This window comes from Alosa sapidissima, chromosome 7 (genome assembly GCF_018492685.1).
Source record: "Alosa sapidissima isolate fAloSap1 chromosome 7, fAloSap1.pri, whole genome shotgun sequence".
Classification (NCBI taxonomy): domain Eukaryota; kingdom Metazoa; phylum Chordata; class Actinopteri; order Clupeiformes; family Clupeidae; genus Alosa; species Alosa sapidissima.
This window is the reverse complement of record NC_055963.1, coordinates 9,158,422-9,182,077: the sequence shown is the minus strand read 5'-3', so window position 1 is coordinate 9,182,077 and position 23,656 is coordinate 9,158,422. Positions and strand designations below refer to the sequence as shown.

At 45.3% G+C, this 23,656-nt stretch overlaps 2 protein-coding genes across 4 annotated transcripts in view; both read left to right on the top strand.

Moving 5' to 3' along the window:
* The window catches only part of ubr4 (ubiquitin protein ligase E3 component n-recognin 4), a 62,809-nt gene extending 50,659 nt beyond the window's left edge, over positions 1–12,150 (top strand). Inside the window, 19 exon segments of the mRNA XM_042097405.1 lie at positions 638–759; positions 1,123–1,320; positions 1,678–1,758; positions 1,945–2,032; positions 2,252–2,379; positions 2,482–2,589; positions 2,813–2,932; positions 3,453–3,643; positions 4,293–4,466; positions 4,577–4,676; positions 6,239–6,457; positions 6,849–6,962; positions 7,262–7,404; positions 7,700–7,825; positions 8,101–8,295; positions 9,070–9,294; positions 10,163–10,253; positions 10,468–10,630; positions 11,075–12,150. Of these exon segments, the coding sequence (XP_041953339.1) occupies positions 638–759; positions 1,123–1,320; positions 1,678–1,758; positions 1,945–2,032; positions 2,252–2,379; positions 2,482–2,589; positions 2,813–2,932; positions 3,453–3,643; positions 4,293–4,466; positions 4,577–4,676; positions 6,239–6,457; positions 6,849–6,962; positions 7,262–7,404; positions 7,700–7,825; positions 8,101–8,295; positions 9,070–9,294; positions 10,163–10,253; positions 10,468–10,630; positions 11,075–11,139 (2,651 nt within the window). The 3' untranslated portion in view covers positions 11,140–12,150.
* A 683-nt stretch (positions 12,151–12,833) lies between these two features.
* iffo2a (intermediate filament family orphan 2a) overlaps positions 12,834–23,656 on the top strand; it is a 32,095-nt gene continuing 21,272 nt past the window's right edge. For all 3 annotated transcript variants that reach the window (XR_006032733.1, XM_042097366.1, XM_042097364.1), the window contains exon 1: positions 12,834–13,859. Coding sequence is in view for 2 of the 3 variants with exons in the window: in XM_042097366.1 (XP_041953300.1) it covers positions 13,333–13,859 (527 nt within the window). In the remaining variant the exon portion in view is untranslated. The remainder of the gene's footprint in view (positions 13,860–23,656) is intronic.

The window sequence follows — 23,656 nt, the reverse complement described above, 5'->3', positions numbered from 1 at the left end:
AATAAAGTGTTTCAACCAAGAACCGACGAGATGCGCGTTTAGGGGAGTTTTAATTGCACGGGAGGGTGGGGGAGGGAGTAGCGAGCTAGCTCTCTGTTTTGTTTGAACATCAACAGAAGTGACGTATCCCCGCTATCGCTGATACAACCTTTAAATGCTAGCTAGTTAAACCCTAGGTACAATTTACCCTGTAGTGTTTGTGATAACTTGGTTGTGTGTGCAATGGTGTTTGTGGCTACTGAGAAGAGCACCGGAGGTCTGTACAGTAAGCAGAGTACACAAACGACAAAGAGCAGCCAGACAAGTGAAGGACTTGCTTTATTCGGCTTGTATCTGCTTCAGAGTGACGAGCACAAGATGAGCTGCCTGGCGGTTATTTACCAGGCTGTCCAACTATTAGAAAGTCTGCTGGTGTCTGTCAGGCTCTGTCATAACAAGTATATATTAGAGTTGTTCGAGAACATTGCGGATCGAGAGGCCACCGATTTTATTTACCAGACTGGAGCAAACACCTTGAGGTTGACAGTAATTTGTCAGCACGGATGCTGTTTGGCAAGAGTTGTTTTCTTCTTGGAATATTCCAAAGATGAGTTATTGCCCAGCCGGGTAATGCTTGTTTCCTTGTTCACCTCCACAGGGACAGAGTCAGAGACGAAGGCTTTCATGGCGGTGTGCATCGAGACTGCCAAGCGCTACAACCTGGATGACTACCGCACACCGGTGTTTATCTTTGAAAGACTATGCAGCATCATCTATCCGGTGAGTCACCCTGCATGTCAATGTGCAAGGTGCTGTAGGCTTCAACAAAAGACCACATTATACGGTAGTATAAGCAAAACAAGACATATGTTGGAATTTTTAATTGACAATTTAAATTAACTTTACTTTAAATTGACAATTGACCTGGTCTGGACTAGTCTGGCATATTGTTAATGTTTTTGTTATCACAAATACTTGACATTTCAAGCTCTGATGTGTGTCAGTGTTGCTTTCCTGGTTCTGGTCTATGGGAGTCTGACTTGATAATCACTCAGTTTATGGCATGAAGTGGATATGTGGAGAGTGGTTGCGTTGATTGACCCTTAATTGACCTCCTCTCTCTTCTGCACGTCTTCTGTCCAGGAGGAGAACGAGGTGACTGAGTTCTTTGTGACGCTGGAGAAGGACCCTCAGCAGGAGGACTTCCTGCAGGGCCGCATGCCGGGCAACCCCTACAGCAGCAACGAGCCGGGCATCGGGCCTCTCATGAGGGACATCAAGAACAAGATCTGCCAGGACTGCGACCTGGTGGCCCTGCTGGAGGACGACAGCGGCATGGAGGTACGACTCAGCTCAACCTCCTGACCTCTCCCAATGTCTGCCCTCTCCCAATGTCTGCCCTCTCCCAATGTTTGCCCTCTCATGTTCTCAAGAGCTTTAGTGATGTGGTCTTACATTAGGGTTTTATGAAGAGGTTTATATAAAAGAAAAGTAAAAAATAGTTAATTCATAATCAATATAATATTACTTAATTTATGAATATTTTGCTTGTTGCTAGTCCATCTCGTATTGTCTCAAAATGTGTCTCAAGCAGTGACATTAAATTACATCATAATGCTAATGTCAATCAATAAGATTAGTATTTTGAAATGTAAATTATTCACTTTTTAAATAAGCATGTGTACTCCTGTCTTTCAGCTCCTTGTGAACAACAAGATAATCAGCTTGGATCTGTCTGTAGCTGAGGTCTACAAGAAAGTGTGGTGCCCCACCAATGAGGTAGGCTCAGACGGTTGTGTGTGCCCCACCCATGAGGTAGGGTCAGACGGTTGTGTGTGCCCCACCCATGAGGTAGGGTCAGATGGTTGTGTGTGCCGAGATCTAGTTAGCCACGCTTACACAGATGAACTGGTATGTTTGTGGTGATGAGAAACAGTGAATGAGACTGGTGTGTTCATGTTCCAGGGAGAGCCAATGAGGATCATTTACAGGATGAGGGGTCTCCTGGGAGATGCGACAGAGGAGTTCATCGAGTCGCTAGACTCCACCACTGGTAGGATTTTCAAACCACTGCCATTTTACACACTATTAGTCCTTTTTTACCCCCCAAAAAAGTCATATGAAGATATGATGAAAAATGATATTTTCTTTATTTTGGTGCGATCACTTTATTTCTAATTGGGGAAAATGGTCCTCCCTGTCACCTGGTTTTACTCTATGGTACTATGGTAAAGGGTTGAATATCTGAGTGAAAGTGTGTGTGTTCCTGTAGATGAAGAGGAGGATGAGGAGGAGGTGTACAAGATGGCTGGCGTGATGGCCCAGTGTGGAGGTCTGGAGTGTATGCTCAATCGCCTGTCTGGAATTAAGGACTTCAAGCAGGGCAGACACTTGCTCACTGTGAGTGCAGTATGGCAGTTAAGAACATTACATTTAAATTTAATTAAATTGCAATTTCCAGAAGGGATGTTGTTATGAACACTGCTACCCTCTCAATCCCAGGTGCTGCTGAAGTTGTTCAGCTACTGTGTGAAGGTGAAGATCAACAGACAACAGCTGGTCAGGCCGGAGATGAACACGCTGAACGTCATGCTGGGCACTCTGAACCTGGTACGCACATTAGATTCACCCATCACTTCCACTGTGCTCGTCTGTTACATTGCGCAATATCCTGTAGTTAGGAAAATCAGATCAAATGCACACATTACGTTGATGTTTGTGATTTAGGTATGGCTTGCAGTGTCTGTTCATTGCTTTTCCCATTGCATAACCTTATAAAACATTGGTCAGGTCTCTTTTATGAGGTAAGTTTAACTGTTGTGTGTTTGACCAGGCCCTGGTGGCGGAACAGGAGAGTAAGGACAGTGGTGGAGCCTCGATAGCCGAGCAGGTCCTTAGCATCATGGAGATCATCCTGGACGAGGCCAACGCGGAGACGGTGTCTGAAGACAAGGTGAGGGCCCCAGTGCTCCTGTCTGAACCGAAGGCCTGTGACATCCATTCCCAAACTAACCAGAAGGCTTTAAGTTTGATGTATTCATGCTCACTTAAGACTGTGTAGACAACAATTGGAGGAAAAGTATAGGAAGTCATCTTGTGTGTGTGTGTGTGTATATACCCAGATAGCAAGAGGCTGGCGGACCACTGTTGGCCCACTGGGGGCAGATCTGCCGGTCCGCTGGCATTTTGCTCACCGGTTCTCTGGCGGGTTGCAGACAAATTGCCCAATATTTTGCCACTATTGGTCTAAAATCTTTTTCGTTTGTTCAGTTGTACTCCATATATAATTTTATTAACTTTTCTTAATATTCATGACGAGTTAAATTTAAACAGATGGTGGTCCAACGGCGGACCACAAGTGGCACAACATCGGCGGCACACCACCAGCGGTCCGCTATCTGCCAATCTGATTCTGCTATCTGGGTAAATATAGAAAATGGGTTCTCGTGGATGAATCCTTTCTCCTGTTTCAGGGTAACTTGCTGCTGACGGGCGATAAGGACCAGCTGGTGATGCTGCTGGAGCAGATCAACACGCCGTTCGTGCGCTCCAACCCCAGCGTCCTGCAGGGCCTGCTGCGCATCATCCCCTACCTGTCCTTCGGAGAGCTGGAGAAAATGCACATCCTGGTTGAACGCTTTAAGCCCTGCTGCAGTTTTGACAAGTACGCTCATCTCAAGTTCAATTTAATTTCACTTATAGAGCGCCAAAACACACGTCTCATGGCGCTTTACAGAGTGTTAGACAATCAGAGAAAAGAAAAGAAGGCCCATTGGTAACAGGCCTCCACCGTTCTCAATCATTAACAGCCTCCTCACAGGTGTCAGTGGTAGGCTTAATAAAAACATGTAATGAAACTATAAAAGTTACGTTTTAACAGAGTAGTCATGACTGCAGTAGATTATGGTTAATTGCACGCTTAAGAAAAATGTTGTGATCGTATAAAGGTAATAAAGTGTTAACAGTCAAGTCAAGTTTATTGATATAGCGCATTTCATACACAGAGATCATTCAATGTGCTTTACATAAACAAAAGCAAACAGTAGCAAATAAAAGCATAAAAGGGCAATACTCAAAGAATAGTTTAAAAAATAAAGAACATAATAATAATAATAATAATAATAATAATAAAAAGATAACACAAAAGACACAAGGTAAAATAATAAATAAAAAAATGTAATTAAAGAAATAAAATTAAAGCACCTCTAATTGGTTTATGGTATGAGGAAGTAGACAGAACAGGAGTAATGGAGGATGACCAGAGTAATGCTTTGCAGTCCTGTGAGTTTTGACCTCAGGCTTTTGTCCCACAGGTACGATGAGGAACACAGTGCAGATGATAAGGTCTTTCTGGACTGCTTCTGCAAGATTGCCGCCGGCATCAAGAACAACAGCAACGGCCACCAGCTCAAGGACCTGATCCTGCAGAAGGGCATCACACAGAGTGCCCTAGACTACATGAAGAAACATATCCCCAGCGCCAAAAAGTAGGCCACTAGCTCACTGACCACTGATCCCAGAAAACCGCTTCCAAGTAATCTGGTCTTTTAGTCTTCGATCTCTTATGGTTAACCCATCCTATGTGTTTGTTTACTAGTTTGGATGCAGATGTGTGGAAGAAGTTCTTGTCCAGACCCGCCTTGCCCTTCATCCTCCGGCTACTTCGTGGCCTGGCCACACAGCACCCCCCTACACAGGTAACGCCCTTCTAGAACAACTTGCTACCTTGCGTAAGCACTTCATTTAGTTATGCAGTTGATAAGACTCCTCTATTCAGTTTAGCCTAACCATTAAAGGTGCCATGTGTAAGAATTGAGGTAAAAATATCCAAAAAATGAGCTACACGCATCAAACGAATTAGAAGAAAAAAGGGCGATGATGTCATTAAAAAAATGCCAAGGTATAGTGCTGCAGAGATATCAACCAGAATTAGCATGCTAAATTACTAGCCACAGCCCGACAGGTGTCATAATACCAGTTTCGGCCATGGGAAGCGGTATGCGGGCAACATAACCGCCAGCCAAACTGCAATACACGTTTCTCGGTTGTTATTCTAGGGTAGACCAACTCACGTTCTGGAAGTATACTGCCCCCATCTTTTATGGAATGTGGAGTATGAATTGATTTTTTGGCAGATATTACACATGGCACCTTTAAGGCTCAGTTACCTAACGGGTAGTAAGTGGCTGCAGTGTTCCCCATACATTGACTAATCTGTGGCAGGGCGCCACGATTAATATTCTATTTTTAATTTAATTTAAATTAAATATAAGGTCAAATCCTTGCATTGCCATTGAGCTGCGCTTTTTACGCACGCAGCCTTTCCTTGCCCCGCCCCGCTCTCTCTCGTAGCCCGCTGCCCCTCCTCTGCATGTGCATTTAACAAAATATTCACGATTGTTGAAGGATTGTTGTTGCCACATAGAAGCATTGCATAGAAGGCGTCTGGCTAAATTGCTATTAAATCCGTTTAGCATCGTGACCATGCCGCGCAAATTTGTTCAAAACTGCTGCATTGAAGTGAACTCTGCTAAGGTCTTATTACAACATAGTAGGCTACATTGAAGAGACTAAGATGTTTGGATGTCGAATTTAGCATGCTTAGCCTACTTACAGCTGCTTGTCAATTTCATTGAAGGGCTCATTTTATTGACTCTGACACTGAATGTTTGCAAAATCCCGATGTAAATGGAAAAGTGTTTAACTATGTAGAAAACGTTATGAATTGCATCCACACATCAGCAGCCTTTCAACTGTGTTACAATTGCAAGGGTTCCCTCAAACGTCTTAAAGTGACAGGCACTCAATTAGACCTATACACTACCAAGACTATCTTAATACCCCCCCCCTCCCCGTTGTCCAAGTCTTGTCTTGAAATTGAATCCAATTCTGTGGGAAACACTGGGCTGCCAGTTGAAAGATTGTTGGTTCTAATCCCAGCGCGATCACTTGAGGTTGCACGTTCTGTCATTGGACAAGGCACTCTAATGTATCTGCATTGACTACTGTAGGTCCACCCAGTTCTATGACACAATGAGTACATGCTTCAATTGGGGGGTTAATCTGCAATTGACTGGTGTCCCATCTCTAGAGGTAGTCTGTGACCCTCGCCTACTTGTTTCCACGGACACCGGGAATAAGCACCAGCCTTATTAGCATTCATGGCTTGGGAAGGATTCATTTTATCATACGCACCCATGCTGGTGTTCCCTTAGGTAAGGGGTCTGACTCCCAGCCCCTCTATGATCTGTCCCCACAGATGCTGATAGGGACCGACTCCATCAGCAACCTCCACAAGCTGGAGCAGGTGTCCAGTGACGAGGGCATCGGCACGCTGGCGGAGAACCTTCTGGAAGCGCTCCGTGAGCACGCGGACGTCAACCTGAAGATCGACGCGGCGCGGCGGGAGACGCGGGCGGAGAAGAAGCGCATGGCCATGGCCATGAGACAGAAGGCGCTCGGCACTCTGGGAATGACGGTACGTGCCGCAGGGACGCCATCACCATCGACACACAGCAGTTTCTCCTTAAAAACACAAAGCATGTTGCTACATAAAGACTGACATTGGAAATCTGGAATTGTGTTTCTGGATTTGTGTTTCTAGAAACCTCATTAACAGAAGGGAACATAATACCTTGCAGACATTTATAACTATTTATCTGAAGCTTTTAGTCGGCTGTCAAATACAAAAATAAAACCACACTCATCACAGATCGTTACAGCACATCTTAATGCACTGTAGATTAAGAATATTTTATACATAATAGCTCTTAATAGCTCTTAATGTCGTAATGTGATCAGAGCTTGATTTTGAGGTATCAGAAACCACAGCAGACGCTAACCCTTGTGTTGCGTTGTTGTTTCCTCAGACCAATGAGAAGGGCCAGGTGGTGACCAAGACGTCGCTGCTGAAGCAGATGGAGGAGCTGATCGAGGAGCCGGGGCTGACCTGCTGCATCTGCAGAGAGGGCTACAAGTTCCAGGTACGCAGCACGACACTCGGGTCAGAAGGGGTCAAGATCTAGGGTGTGGAAAGTGGGTTTTTCTACAGGCGTGTGCGTTTGTAACAAGAGTTAAAGTCCCACGATTCCACATTTGTGATTACAAAATGCTGTTGTACACTTGAGTGGCTGTTTGTCTACCTGGGCTGTTTATCTACCTCACGCCTTGTGACGTTGGTGCATGTGAATGGCTGCACCTGGCCTGGTTGTTTTTATGGTGGTTGAAGAGAGTTGTGAATGGACTTTGGCTTTAACTGACCACATGCGTGTCTGCTCCGCAGCCCACCAAGGTGTTGGGGATTTATACGTTCACCAAGCGGGTGGCCTTGGAGGAGTTTGAAAACAAGCCCCGCAAGCAGCAGGGCTACAGCACTGTGTCGCACTTTAACATAGTCCACTACGACTGTCACCTCGCTGCTGTCAGGTACGCACACGCACACGCACGCACACGCACGCACACGCACGCACACGCACGCACACGCACGCACACGCACGCACACACACACTACATGACTGCACTTTTACAGATGTCGCAAGACGAGTCGTGTCCTCAATGTCTGCTTTTATATTTCTCTCTATTTCTTCTTTCCATGTTGATTATTTTCATTCTTTCATTCCTCTTCACCTCCATCTCTCTCTCTCTCTCTCTCTCTCTCTCTCTCTCTCTCTCTCTCTCTCTCTCTCTCTCTCTCTCTCTCTCTCTCTCTCTCTCTCTCTAGGCTGGCTCGTGGGCGAGAGGAGTGGGAGAGCGCCGCCCTACAGAATGCCAACACCAAGTGCAATGGGCTTCTCCCTGTTTGGGGGCCACACGTACCCGAATCAGCCTTTGCCACCTGCTTGGCAAGGTGAACACTTTGCGCTCTTACTGTTTGAGTATTTAGTGGTTGATTATTAATCATGTGTTTTGCTGCCAAGTCACAGTTGAGGTCCGTGTAAACATGGCAATACCTATTTCTATGGAGCAGTTATTAACTGTTAGGTATTTATGAGTAGCCGTTATCATTGTTTTGATGTTTGTTCTGTTTTTTAAAGAAACAAACACAGTGTGTGTGTGTGTGTGTGAGAGAGTGTATGTGTTTCAATAATGTCCTGTGGCTTTCCCCCCTCCGTCCCTCTGTAGGCACAACACATATCTGCAGGAGTGCACAGGGCAGCGGGAGCCCACCTACCAGCTCAACATCCACGACACCAAGCTGCTGTTCCTGCGCTTCGCCATGGAGCAGTCCTTCAGCGTGGACACAGGGGGCGGGGGCCGCGAGAGCAACATCCACCTCATCCCCTACATCATCCACACAGTCCTCTATGTCCTCAACACGTACGTGGACAACACTGGACCTGTCCACACACACACACACACACACACACACACACAAACCTTTTACAAACCATCACTGTCTTAATCACTTGCTCTTTGAGAAGGGCACAACACCCTACAACAAAAGATCTAATATTACAGACCACTGACATTAAAGACCTCTGAGTAGAGACCAGGGTGCTGCGGAGTGCCCAGGCTAACTGGGGACGGAGGGCTAGCATAGCATCTCTAAACACGCAGACGCAGCATTGAGAAGCCCAGGATAACTGGGGAAGGAGGGCTAGCATAGCATCTCTAAACACGCAGACGCAGCATTGAGAAGCCCAGGCTGACTGGGGAAGGAGGGCTAGCGCTTGGCACAGGCTCAGCGCTGGGACACTAAAGGCAGTGGCTCATATTCTCATTTCTCTCCAGGGGTTGTCAATACTCATGCATTTTAAATATGAAGAGTGGGGTTCTCTGAGGATAGCTGCCTTGCTGTTTTAGTGGTTTGGCTTTAAGGAGGAGGGCAAAACATCACATGCCCAAAAATGTGCTGGAAACTTCTCTACTGGCTCATGTGACCATATTGTCTATGTCTGTCTGTCTGTGGTTTCTCTCTCTCTCTCTCTCTCTCTCTCTCTCTCTCTCTCTCTCTCTCTCTCTCTCTCTCTCTCTCTCTCTCTCTCTCTCTCTGTCTCTCTCTGTCTCTCTGTCTCTGTCTGTCTCTGTCTCTGTCTCTCTCTCTCTCTCTCTCTCTCTCTCTCTCTCGGTCTCTGTCTGCATGCCCCACAGCACCAGAGCCACGTCTCGTGAGGAGAAGAACCTGCAGAGCTTCCTGGAGCAGCCGTGCGAGAAGTGGGTGGAGAGCTCGTACGAGGTGGACGGCCCGCACTACTACACGGTGCTGTCCATGCACATCATGCCACCCGAGCGCTGGAGGTCCACGCGCCTCGACTTCCTGCGCCGCCTGCTCCTCGTCGCGCACGCCCGCAAGGTCTCGCCTACCGGAGCCAACAAGTGAGTGTCTGGAGGGGGAGCTGTACCGCAGGGGTCAACCTCCACACCACATTTATTTGGGTTTAGACGGCCACAGTAACCCGGCTTCAGGTCCGGCAAGCAGTCATTTCTCAGTCCTGCTCCCGTCTCGCTCTCTCTCTCTCGCTCGCTCGTTTCCTGTCAATTTCGACTGTACCTAAAAATAAACTTAAACACAAGCTATTTTCACCATCTCTCACACAAGACGCAATCTCCAACTTTGAGATTCTAGCCAAAAGAGTAATCCTAGCCTGAGGAGAAATGTCACCATTTTAGGATGTGCAGGAGGAACAGGTTGCCCTCAGGGCTTTGTGCTAGCTAATTGTGCTGATCGTAATCTGTGAACAAGCTGCTGTTAAAGCATCTTGTTGTCTCCCACCCAGCTCCGAAGAACTTCAGTGGTTGGCCCACAAACAGGCTAAACGAATCAGTAGCCTGCTTGTGTCTGCCTGACCCAAACACTTGTGTACTTGCTTTCTAACTTCACAGCGCCGGCGCCTGGTTAGTCCATAATGAGGGAAGCCTGCAGACTTGTTTGTCTTGTCAGCTTGTATTAGGATTGTTTGCTCTGTCTGTGAGGGGAGGGCGACTGCTGCTGCTGCTGTTTGTTATCAGGCACTCAGTTCATTAGGGCTCCTTTGGCACCATGAGATCCGTCGGAAAAAGTGACCCTGTTCACGATGCCGTTCAACTTTTGGAATTTCGGTAGAATATGCAAGAATGTTTCGGAGGATTTGAAGCTATGAGAAAAATCTTCAATGAAGGTGAAAAACAAAAAAAAAAGTTTCTCCTTCATTTTTCCTCATTTGCTAACTTTGGGTTTGTTCTTGTCTTTGTTTTGATCCCCTAGGCTCACAGATAAAACTGTGAAAGAATATGCAGTTTACCGCTCGCCTCTTCTCTTCTGGGGTCTGGTGGATCTCATCTATGACATGTTCAGGGTAAGAGTGAGCGCGGCTCTGCTGTACGTGCAAGTCCAGCTAAAGAGTATGAACTCAGCCCTCTCCCTACACATCAGGGAATTAAGATGTCCACTTTGCTGATTAAATTCTTTAGATGTCCACATATGGATACTTGTATACGTTTGTGTGCTTCCATTATTGTCTGATTGTGTGTGTGTGTTGCTCAACTGACTGCCCCCCCCCCCCCCAACAGAAAGTGCCCACCAGTAACACAGAGGGAGGCTGGTCCTTCTCATTGGCGGAGTACGTGCGGCACAATGACATGCCCATCTACGAGGCCTCGGAACGGGTGCTCAGAGCCTTCCAGGACGAGCTCATGCCTGCTGAATCGTTCTCAGAGTTCCTCGACGTCGTAGGTCAGTAGTGGAGGCACATCTTCAAAAAGAGGAAAACGGGTCACGCTCACCTCAGTATTAAAGGCCTTTTCATGCCACCCTTTCAATATTATCTCTTGCCATTGCGAATTGACTCTTTAGTATTTAAGTGTGTAGGATGTATGGAAGCACCTGTACAGTGCAGTTTCACAACGTATTCTTACCCGGTCTGATGACCAACTGGGGAAATTATGAACTTTAGATAATTAACAAGGCATTGCTGAACTTACGATAGTTGTCTACTAGAAATGCTGATGCAGTCTAAGGCATACTGCGTGGGAGATTGATGTAGCCTACCTGTTTCCTGTTTGGGAGATTGACAGGTAGCCTACCTGTTTCCTGCGTGGGAGATTGACAGGTAGCCTACCTGTTAACTGTTTGGTCGGCCCGCCTCCTCATGGTTGTTGTGTGTTTGTCCCTCTGCAGGTCTTCTCTCGGACATCCCTGACCCCGACGGCTTCCTGCAGGATCTGTTGAACTCTGTGCCCTGATGGCATTCAGCCGAGCAAGCGCCCACACTGGACTGGCTGCCATCCTGCCCCAAAGTGGGGTGGCTTTGAAGAAAGGGGTGATGGAAGGCTGGCCACCGCATGGCCCCCCCGCCTCGAAGACACCCTTCCCATGCCCCCCAACCCACCCCACCCATCCACAAGGGACACTGTTTAATCAGAGCCCTGCCCCCCCCCCCCCCCTCCAATAAACATCTATACATACACACACACACACACACACACACACACACACACTCTATACAGTTCCTAATCTCCATTATGGGTAAACATTAGCGTTTTCAACTATAACTCTCCAACCAGGAAACTTCTGTGTGTAGTCTGACGAGTTAAAACAAAAAAACAAAACAAAAAAGGAAAAATTATATCAAAATAAAACAAAATGCAGTTATTACATTTTTTTTCTGTAACATTTAATACAGTCACCAGTGCTGTTCTGATTAAAATGTTGAAGGTGAAAATCTGACAGTAACTCTTCAGAAGTGTATTTTTTGGGGGAGGGGTGGTTTTGATTACAATGTTCAAAAGTGACTTTTTCGTTCCCCTTGCCCCTCTTATGATTATCCTCGTATTTTTTTGTTTTGTTTTGTTTGATTATTGAGTTAATTTCCTACTCGGCGTATCACAGGATTGTGAATACAGTTGTTCTGTTATGCACTATGTTTCTGGGCTTTTGCGGTGGTGTTCTACAGCTGATTGTATTTTGTGGGGAGGGCTGTGGCCTGATGCTGGTTGTGTGTGTGTGTGTGCGCGCTGCGTGTGTGTGTGTGTGTGTTTGTTTGATTTTTTTCGTTTGTTTTGTTTTCAAGTTGATGCGCATGTGTAAGATTTTTTTTTTTCTTCCATTAATTAAAAAAATGCTGCGAGTTTTAAAATGCATAGCTAACCCAGGACAGTGGTCCATCTCTGTTAACTGAAGTGAATCCTGACATGTAACAGGAGGAGAACTTGCAACAACAATTAAACTTCACTTCTCAAGATGAAACTATAAAATGGCCTGCATTTTCTTTTGCTTACAAAACCTGGTGATTCCCATTTCTCCATTCAGCTGGCTTCCCTTCTGAATCTCTACTCACTACCCTGGATTCTGATTTGCATTTTCACTCAGTCGTAACTAGACAAATATCTTACAGGGAACCCTTCACAGAGCAGTTTCAGAATATCACAGAGTGGAGTCATGGTAACTGGTTGTATTATGAATATGTATTATGTATAAAGTGGTATTATGAATTTGCAATCGATTGGGGGTGCAGCAGCTAGAGTGTTAAATTCTTACTGAATGTCAGCATTTTAGAAGATTTTTCAATAAAGCTTAATTGCGCTTTGGAAAGTGGAATGTGGGTTTTTAATTTCAGAATTGTCCAATATAACATGGGCTACACGGAATTCAGTATTCTGCCAAGTAGCTATAAATGAGCGAACTAAAATGGGGAAAAATCGACGTATGTCTGTAATAATGTGGACCATGTGGCTACAACCCCCTGTCTATGAGTTGGATATCCCCACCACGCACTTTTCACGGGGGTTAATTTCACGGAAAGCATACAGATGACGAGATGCTGCGCAGTAACACAGGATTTGGGATTAACCAAAGGGTACGGTCGTGAGAGAGAGGGCGGGGCAACGGCGTTCAGGGGGGAGCGTGTTTTTAACCGGATGAAATCTGATCCCAGCTACATTTAGAGACAGTGGCTTGGTTTTGAAAAGCGGTGTAGCGGTCAAGACCAGACCTCCGTGCAGCGGCGGCGGCATCAACACTCTATTTGCGGGAGGAATAAGACAGAATTCAACTGGATCTCAACACGCAATTAACAATACGATTGGCAAACCACACTGCAGTCAATGCGTTTTTAAAATAAGCTGCTGTTAGCAACAAGGGACAGGCTATGATGACCATGTCGCCACTGAGAAGCGAAATACCGTCATGACAATGGGAGCATGACGTAGGATTTGTTTGATTTCTTCTCGGTGCGTTTGTTTTGTACAACGTTTTGGATATAGAAATGGGAACAGCATTGCCACCCCCCATCAAGAATCAGATAACCAATATGGAAGAGTGGCCTTAATTTTTACTTGGATGACCGGCGAAAACCCAGTGGTTACGTTGTTGTGAATGTGAACTCAAGGAGCAGACGTCTGGACGATTTCATACCGTCCAGGTTTTCAGAGCGTAAGATGAATTCTTTTCTTTTTTCCGAGGCTTCATCCATTCCCGGTGCTGCTGCCATCCCTGTTAATATTGCCTCGGTCGCTGGACCTGGAGTAACCACTGCCCTGCGTAATGATTTGGGCTCCAACATCCATGTGTTGAAAACGCTCAACCTCCGATTTCGTTGTTTTCTTGCCAAAGTCCATGAATTAGAACGCAGGAATAAATTACTAGAGACTCAACTACAACAGGCTCTACAACAAGCTCGCTACAAAGCACTTTTCAGTCGTGATCAGGCCACTCAAACGTTTGACACTGCCTTGAACCTTCCCATAGCGGGCCACCTCAGACAGTCGCGGCTCCCTGGTACGATATGGAATTTCACGCATTTGAGAAGACATGGGGAACGGTTCGAAACTCTCCACAGCCCTGGAGTTTCATGGATGCATCCGGATGGGGTTGGGGTTCAGATCGACACCATCACCCCAGAACTGCGGGCTATATACAACGTTTTGGCCAAAGTCAAGCGAGAGAGGGATGAATACAGAAGACGGTAAGTCCTTGACTGAGTAATGTGTAGCAACGTGGACCTTAAATGCCTCCGGAGAGAAGGAACCTTTACATCATGTGTAGGACAATAGTCTATTCGGGAAGTGAAGGCTTATAATACTGAAAGAAATCATAAGCCTGACCATATCATCATTGAGATATGGTCCATGACAACATGACCAATTGTAGCAAACCATAGTCCTACACAGCACTCAACACACACTATCTTCCTAAGGGACCATATGTAATACCATGCCTGTATGTTCCAACAAGTCATGTCCAAATGTAAATGGTTTCCTCAGTTCGTTTATAGAGCAAAATAAGTGTTTCGACCCACTTGCCATAAAAATAAGTTACCATATAGCATGCTGAAATTCCTTCAATAGGCCTACTTTGTGCCCATACCTAAATCCCCTCTCTCTCTCTCTCTCACTCACTCACTCACTCACTCACTCACACTGTCTCCAGTTTATTTAGATCAATATCAACAATATCCTTAATGCTGTTTTAATTCAGTTGTAGTCTGTTTGTCTTTGTCTGGAAAAATCAAAAGAAAGCTCTGACATCTGTCAAAGCCTTCACTCTCTTGCATTCAGTAGGCTAGATGTTGGAAAGCTCAAATGTCCACCAAAAGGGGCATTTCCGTAATCAATCATTTTATAATTTAATTAAACTACTGAGCTCTTGACTTTAGAGGAGAGAAGGTTCCTCACTTTCACACCCTATGTCCTGTGAAACTTAATTTAAGAACTCACTTTTCTTTACTCTGTCACAGCTTTGCTTTGTACAGAAAGAACCCCTCTTTATATTAAAAAAGTTGTAGAAATTATTGGATTATTTACCAGACAATGGAATTGTATCAGAAACAACAAGCCTGTTTTAGCTCTACAATGTCTCTGGATCCATATCTCCAACCAAAGACATCAGTTCCATATCAACCTAATTGCCATTTGAACAAAACCTGCCACTTTCCTACAGCAAATTAAGAGAAGTTATGTTTTACTAGTAGATATGTGTAAAAACCCTGTTCGTCACAAGCGAGACTAAAGGTATCTTCGTAAAGGACTTATAAAGGTGCTTATCTATCACTATCACCTTAATGTGACAGCTCTCACAATACTGTTAGAAATCCTAGAGAAAGCTTTTCTGTTCTTCATCTCTCTGGAAATTTCCCAACTTGTCCTTGTTGTTAAGGCTCTGGGCAGAGAACTGAATAACTTAAGCACTCCCCACATCCTGCTATTCATTTCCAGAAAGTCCAAACTCTCATCGGGGTTGTAGCAGCTTCCCTCCCCCACAGTGTCCTGAAGGCTCAAGTATTCATCATATCCTCTGATTCTTCAGGACCTATAATAGCTGAGCTGCAGGATATGAAGAGTAGGGATACAGTGAAAAGACCAGTAGCGTAGCGATTCATCAGAGCCCAGTCTCCCTGAAGCATTAATGGAACACCATCACCAAGAAACTGAAGTGTTTTGAACTCACTCACTCTGCTTTTCTCTCTCTCTCTCTCTCACTCACTCACTCACACACACACACACACACACACACACACACACACACACACACACACACACACACACACACACACACACACACACACACAGGGCTATCCAAATGTCCTTGTTGTGATGCTGTAGCGGATGTTTTTAACAAACCCCATCTTTCCCTGGTTGCCAGCACCTCTGTCCCTACACTAACAAAGCCTTCAGGAAATGCACACTCATTCTGCGTCCTCCAAAGTGTTGGGATTAACCAGGAGACCAGTATCACCTCAGTTCATCAGTCCACTGATCCTCCCAATGAGCTCTGGTGTTCTCCTCTTGTCTGGGCCTGAAGCCATGAGGCTGTGTGTGTGTGTCTGTGGGATTGTGTGTGTGTGTGCGTGTGTGTGTGTGTGTGTGTGTGTGTGTGTGTGCATACGTGTGTGTGAGAGAGGCTCTGTGTTGTGCATGAGAGCTGAGCCGAGCTGACCCAGTCTGGACGGTCCTATTTTCCTCTTTGCCTTTTCTGTAGATCTCATTGGCTGGCATGGCTGTGTGGTGAGGAAGGATCCTCAGCTGTTCTCAGATTGGGTGGGCACCACCAGCACCAGCAGCAGCAGTAATGAGCAGTGAGCCCAGTGGCAAAGTGGCAGCTGGCACCTTGCCCAAAGAAGCCAGACTCAGACACCGCTGCCTGCCAGACGCTCATCCTTTTAAATGACCCACGCTCAGCTGGAAGCTGAACCTTCCAGAGCACTTGAGTCGGGTTCATGCAAGGACCTGTCGAGAGCTACACGTAGTGTATTGTATTGATTGATGATGGAAAGTATACCTTATACAGAAGTGAAAGTTAGCACTGGGAGTGTCTTGGGTGCTCCTTGTTGGTGCCCCCCACCCAATCCCAATCCTCCCCCACCTTTTTTATGCAGCCCTTGCTACTTAATCTACTAAACCCCTCTTCTACTGCACTTTTTACCCCCCCCCCCCATTAATGCACAAATAGGCTGACACCAGACATAATTTCACTGCATTTCTTACTTCCAGTAACTATATGCATGTGACAATAAACTTCCTTGTATCCTTGTATCCTTGTATCCTTGTCTTGATGTGATAGGTTTGGAATTTGGAATGTCATCTAGTTACGTTTCCCAGCAACGCAAAACTATTAAGTTCACATTCTTTGGCAAAGGATCAGACCGCAGTTATAACAGCCTGACCTGCCCTCCATTCATGTTGCCATTAAGATGAGCTATACTTATGTTGTTGCTGTTTTGGGTAGACCGAAAGACAGGGTTGGCCTGATTTTCACACGCGATGCTTTTGCCTTGATTATAAAGAGAGTCTTGCTTCTCAATGGGAACAACTGAGTTGAAGTGCAATTACACTGAGCTGAATGTTACGACTGTTCCAGAATGATCTGAGGTCTCGTAATGCTCTTGGATGGATAGTGTGCATAAACCCACAGGAGTCACACAGCCCAACTTATCTGGCCTGTGGGATATGAGTGGGAGTGTGTGTGTGTGTGTGTGTGTGTGTGTTCATCCGTTCTTCTTTCCCTGATTTTGCTAAGCTGTCTGGAATGCTTTGTCCGGCCTGTTAAGCTCTCAAAGGGGGCTCACAGGCGTGATGCATACTGACTTTAAGATTTGGAGTTTCTGATGTCTGATGTACAGTACACACCTTGTTTTTTGCAATGGCCATCAAGCCTCTTCTCATCTGCTGTTTTGACAACAGAGCGCCAGAAGTCGTTTTAATCGGCTTGCCTCCACTAACGACAGGCCGGATTTCATCAGTGTGTGGATTGATTTTGTTTCCTTATGAATGTATGTTTCCCTTGGCCATATGGAAATTAGATTGAGTTCATGCCATATATCATAAGCCATAGTCTCACAAGGCCATTCATTCTCTTGATAGCATGGTTTACTGCACACAGTATTTCACTTGTAATCAAAGTCTCTCAACGCTCTTTTTCCCTCCTCCTCTGGAGCAGGGTACTACTGTATTGGATGCCCGAGTCTTTGTTTCAGGCCAAACAGTGCACACTTTTTGGACATGATCTTGTCACCCAAGTGGCCCCTGTTCATCCGCTGACCCATGATAAAAGAGCCACAACATTCCTTATGCAGGCTGCGTGATTGGGGGGAGAGAGTGGAGGAATTTGGAAAGGCTTGGCAGTCAGCTCATGTCTTCTCTCTGTGTGTGTGTGGTGTGTTTGTGTTTTCTCTGTGCGTGTGTGTTTGTGTGTGTGTGTCCGAGCGTGAAGCTGTGTGTGAGTCGGCAGCAAAACCAGCAGCCTTATGAGGTAATCCCTTGTGGGAGGAGGAGTGAGATGTTTAACTCACTAGTCACTAGGAGGGCACCCTGTCCTGGACCAGTAGTAGCCTGTCTGAGGGCAGGGAAAGAATGAGTAGCCCATGGGACCCTCTGTGATAGCCTGGGTAGAGACCCAGCTGGTCCCTCTGGGTCACTGTGCATCCCCCATAGGCTAACCAGCATTCAAAGAAGCATACAAAGCCATTCAGTCGGTCTCTGATATGATTCATGGAGGCAGCTGACATCATGACCCCCCTCCACCCCTCCCCTCCATCTCCGGCCGTCATGATTTCATGGCCTTATTTGGTGGTTCCGAGAGCACATTTTGTAAGCGTCTTCATGATTCGGGGAATTCATGTGGACTCATGAACCACAAACAAAAAGGTTGTTGACACAAAGTCTGTGGTGTTTTTTTGTATGTGAAGTTTATCATGGCTGTCTGTTTCCAAAGGAAGCAAGACGTTTTTTTGATTAGATTATTAAAATCATCTTGCTTCTTTATGACATTGCTTTTGTCATCGTCCAATCACTGTTGATTATTCTTTATCGTGCTGGTGTAGGTTTGAGTAGGTTTGAGGGATGTTTCAAAAGTGTGTTGACATTCAGTTAAGTCTTTTTCAGCGTTTTGATAAGATAGCAGTTCAGGTTTGTTTTCATGCACACACACACATTGTCTAAATTTTGTGAAGACATCATTTATTTTCTCTCTCTCTCTCTCTCTCTCTCTCTCTCTTGATTATCTAACAATTATCCAATCAGTGTGCACATGGTTGACTTAACTCAATACTCTCCAGCCATGCGTGCAGTTTTGGACAACCTCTATTCATTTTATGGACAGTTAGAGTAGCATATGCATTATGCAATAAATCCAATTAGCTTTCAGCTGAGAAAGTATCAGTGTAGCCCAACTGCACCAAATGCATTTCCAAGTCACACTTAACGCATTTCCCAGCATGCACTTTACAGTCTGGCCACAGGCTATCTGCAGGTGCTCATATTATCAACAAACTATCTGTTGACACTATGTTAACCTTAATATACAGCTAAGGGTAAGGTTAGGGGTTGGATTCGGTTAAGGTGATATTCAGTAATTGTACACACAACCATTTCACATACTTCACAAGTTAAATATCAACAGATGATCTGGTAAGTCTCTGTGAGTGGAGTTTCCAAATAAATGTTTTTCTCATTATAATTTAAAAACAAAATGTTTAATGTTTTAATTAATGAAACGAATGCATAAGGCATTTTATTCATCTTAGATGTATGACTAGTGTCGCATTTATAAAGAGATTTTGAAAGAATTTTAGCGACTAAATTCACAGTGTCACTAACTGTGTGTGTGAGACAGAGTCCACGTGTTTCAGTCGGTGTGTGTGTTTTGGATGAAGGATGGATGATCGGAAAAGTGCACACACACACACACACATGTTTACTCTTCAGTGGCCAAACAGAGCCTGCAGTGTTTGTGAAGGGGAGGAGGAGGAGGGGAGGGTGAGCGAGATCTGACTAGTCCACCCTTAACATCCCTTGGCCTCTGTGCAGCTAGTTCACACTGCACAGTTTGCTGCCCTTTCAATAAATGTCAGGCACGTCCAACAGGTTCTCACACACAAGGCATTCCTCACCTTGGTGAACAGCCCTTACACAAATCACTGACAGACGTATGTGACCGGAATAAACACTGGCATGTCATTTTAATGATGATGCCGCTGTGGGAAATATTTTTGGTTCCTTATGTTCATTTCTTTTTCATCCATTGTATTTTTTGGGCCACATGGTTGCCATTTTCGCTAAAAACACAAACCTCCCACTAAGGTCACACTGTATGTACGTTATGGTAATACATTCACATTCATTTACTTACCACATACTTTTATCCAAAGCAATTTTTAGTTCTGATGTTTAATTAGTAGTCCTATATGTGCTCTCCTGCAATCAATCCCATGATGTTGAAACACAGAAACAGCCAATCAAAGAATCTTGATCATTTGGGATTTGCTATGCCATGTCTATGCGTGCTAATGTGCCTAGCCGTTTGTGCACATGAGTTGGTGAGGAATATGCCTCCATTCGGAGCTGGCCCTTTGCCAGGCTATAGTGGTGTCTGAGTGTGCGTGGCGAAGGACCCTGTGCTGTTGCATGTCTGAATATCGATCAGCCATCCTGCCAGGGCTCTCGCATCGGGCATCTCAGGAAACACATATGCGGCAGCAACAGCAGCAGTCTAATGGACCAGGGCAGTGCCTGGCCCACAGGAGGGCTGTAGTATAAAATCATTGACCCGTATCTGGGAGATCAATGACATGCGGCCTGAGTCCTCTTCCGCCCATCCTCTCATGATTTAGCTCGGCTCTCTCTGTTGAAACTGGGTCACGGCAGACACGGATGTTAGACTGGTCTGTGACCATATGGAAATGAAGTGTGGAGGTATGCTTTCGGCTACAGTATGCAAAGCAGTCATCATTACGGAATGAATCTTAAAGGTCAGCAAAGAAAGAATTTCATGGGAATTTCTTTTTGTCTTATATTTACCCACAACCTATGTCATCACACAAGATACATAGATAAAGCCAGACATGGCAGAGTTGTTCAAATATAGATAGCTATTCTGGCCACAATCTATCTGATGCTGCTCGCTGTATTGTCCTGGCTGACACACAGTCACAAACAGGCCTGTCTTAATGTGATTGCAGTGTGTCTGTTCCTGCGTTTCCTGCCCATCAGAGTGAGATATGGAGCAAAGACAGAGAGGCATTTGCATGGGTCTCAGATAGGAGCCGCCACACATCTGCGGACATCTGGCGTGATGTGGCATGGTGTCGGCACTGCCTCACAGCCACTGGGATGGGTGGTTCCAAAACAAGCTGTTTACAGCATAAAGGTTGTGAAAACCGTTACTGACATTCATAGTCACAACCTGTAATTGCTTCGTCATTACCAAACATAAACACAGCTGAAAATAGACTGTTCAGAGAGGTATTCTACTGATACATGACAGAAACCAGTTAAATATTGTTTTTTCAGGTGTACACAGTATGTAATGAAAAACAGAAATAAGTAGTATGGTGTGTAGCCATATGATTTTTGCATGCAATACTTAGAGGACATCTTTGCTACGCCCAGTGGTGTTTTTGCTAGTTGTATATCGTACATAAAATACCTAACAGCTCTGTAGTCTATGTCAGGGAGTCTACATCAGTATGCAAGCAACAGCATCAGACGACAGAGCTTTGTTTTCCTTGCCTTCCATCGATCAGGAGGCAGAGTGTGTGTGTCCGTGTCCGTGTCCGTGTCCGTGTCCGTGTCCGTGTCCGTGTCCGTGTCTGTGTATGCAACAGAGAGAGAGAGAGAGAGAGAGAGAGAGAAAGAGAGAGCAAGTAAGAGAAGGAATACCAAAGGATCTGCAGCATGGCCTTGGCCACTGCCTTTGGGCTGAAATGGTGTTTTTATTGAGCTGTGTTTTGAACTTCCTTCCCTTTGGAGGATGCACACCACTTGTTTGTGTTGTTGTATGTTCCAGTGTGGAATAGTTGTTTTTGGAGGCCTTTAATCGAAGCCAAGTGGCCTGTTACACTCTCCCACAACACCCGAAGATGCCTTGCCATGTCCTTCTAAGGTTGCAACTGTGTTGTGTCTGTCCTTTGTGTGAATTACTAGCCAGTGAGTCCCAGGCACCAAACCTGTCAGGATCGTATGCTCCATCGTATATTTCCAGCTGAGACAGGCTGGGGAGTGCAGTCTGAATGGGATTAAGTATGTGGGGGCAGTATGTGTTAAGACTGAGGTCCTTTGACAGACAGTGCGTAGAGGCGTCTCCGTGGGTCAACGCAGTGTAATTTACTGTCTCCCCTCTTCTGCTTTCAGTAAACATCCCTCTCTGGTTCTGCCTGAAAGCAGTCTCGCTGAAGGGGATTATTTCAGAGAAGCCAAATGGTCTTTTTTTAATACCAAAGGGGTTTTTAGAGCTTCTTGGTTTTGGCTTGTCCTGGGTGATCTATGCTGAGGGAATGATTTCATCAGCAACTCTGTTTCATTTATCTTCCAGTAAAAGGAATGTCTGAACTTACCAAATAAATAAAGTTGTTTTTGTGAGCTCAGTCATAGAAATGGAAAGTAGCACTATTTCCAACTTTCATATTTTCTTTACAAAAATGTGCTATTATGTTTGCTTTATGGAAATTGCTATATGTTGGTAAGTACCTCAAAAAGCAGTGCTCTGCTTTTTGTATAAAGAGTGTAAAGCATAATTGACATGAAAAAATGTAACAATTAATGCCATATAAAAGCAGTTATAACAGGTCCTCTCTGTCATGCTCCGACCTTTTGATATTGTAGTTCTTTTGAGAGGCACTACTGCCAAGCCAAGGATTGTGTGGATAATTACCAGATCTGTGTTGTCAGCCTTCATTCTTTGTCCAATAATACTGTACACCCACACTCACTCTCCCTAATTTAGAATGCTTTGTGGGCACTCACAGTCATTAGGGTTATGAATCCCAACCGTCGAGGGTGTGCCCCAGCATGCAGGTGTGCAGCAGCAGCAAACACACGCTTGCTCACAGCTCTCTAATGTGCTGCGCTCATATATATGAAGCCTCTCGAAAGCATGACAAGCTCAAGTGTTTGACTTTGTGGGCTGTTCATTTGCAGAGCGTTTGTTTTGTTTCCAATGGCCCTCCATTAGCTCTCTGCTGTCATGAATGCGGCTTTCAGTCAGCGAGCGGCTGTTCTGATGTGAGGCCATAATGAATAGTTGATGTTTCAGAGCGGCTCAGTCTTCTGTCACTGCCTTGTCTCATTTGAGATACACAGGAGTGGTTTATATGGTGTGTTTAAAGCATCCATCTTCATATACTGATGTATCCACACAATCATGGACTTGCGCGTGTGTGTGCGTGTTCTCACACACCCATCGTTGTTAAGGATCATGATCTAATATGCCAAACATGTTTGCAGACTGATTGACGCCGTAGCACCGGAGTGATGGATTTTGCCTGCATTTCCAGTAACCTCTCTGCCCGTTTACAAGCCTTAGTCACACAGTCAAGGCCCTGAACACTTAGTCATGGGAAGCCGAACTTAACAAAGAACTGTTACGCACTGCATTTGCTCATTGCATGCATTTTCCACCTACTCAGTGTCCAATGACTGAGGATAGGGCTTTTGTGCCATCTGGTCATACGCTACATGCTAACTTTGACTCAGCTGGTATGGTGATGACCTTGAGTGCAAACAACAACAACAGCAACAGTCCAGGCATGTCAGTGCTAGGCAGCTATCTGTGATTATGACCGTATCTGTGACTGAGCTGCTCGTATTTACCCAACATTCCTGTGCTTTTTAGCGCCTGTGATCTCTGTTACCCGACTCCCCAGGGATCCTGTACAGGTTGCTCTAGTTTCCACACAAGGGGCAATTCCAATAGCCCAGGTAGCCTTTGTACACAAGCCAGGTCTAAGGAGCATTGTGTTGTAATGTACAGGACGCTCATTTATCTGCCCCCCCCCCCCCCAAACACAGTGGATGTGTGTCTGAAAAGACGCAGGTGGTCTCAGGCACAGCAGAATGTTCTAGGAGTTCTTTGAATGGCTTTTCAGGATGTAAGGGATCATTTCTGTAAGCCTCCCCTCCCCCAAGCATTGTGAAGTGACTTAAGTAGAATAGGACATGAGGAGAGGATGTGGTGAGAAGGATACCGTCTTTTCTTACATCATGGCATATGAACCCAATAGCCTCTGTATTCCTAAGTGGATCTTTTCGTGTAAGAGGGACTAAAAGGAGTTAACACATTTTCACATATTTAAGTATTTTTTCATACTCTACCAATATTTTGACAGAGTGATCTCTAAAAGCTATTTACATTCCTAATTAGATGGAGCTGCTGTTTTGAGCATTCCTGCCCTGTAACGTGGTGTCCGTGTTGTAGGGGAAAATGAGAGGAGTCACATCACGTCCTTCTGACCTTGAGAGGCTGTCCAGTCAGCTCCACTGATCCTGATCC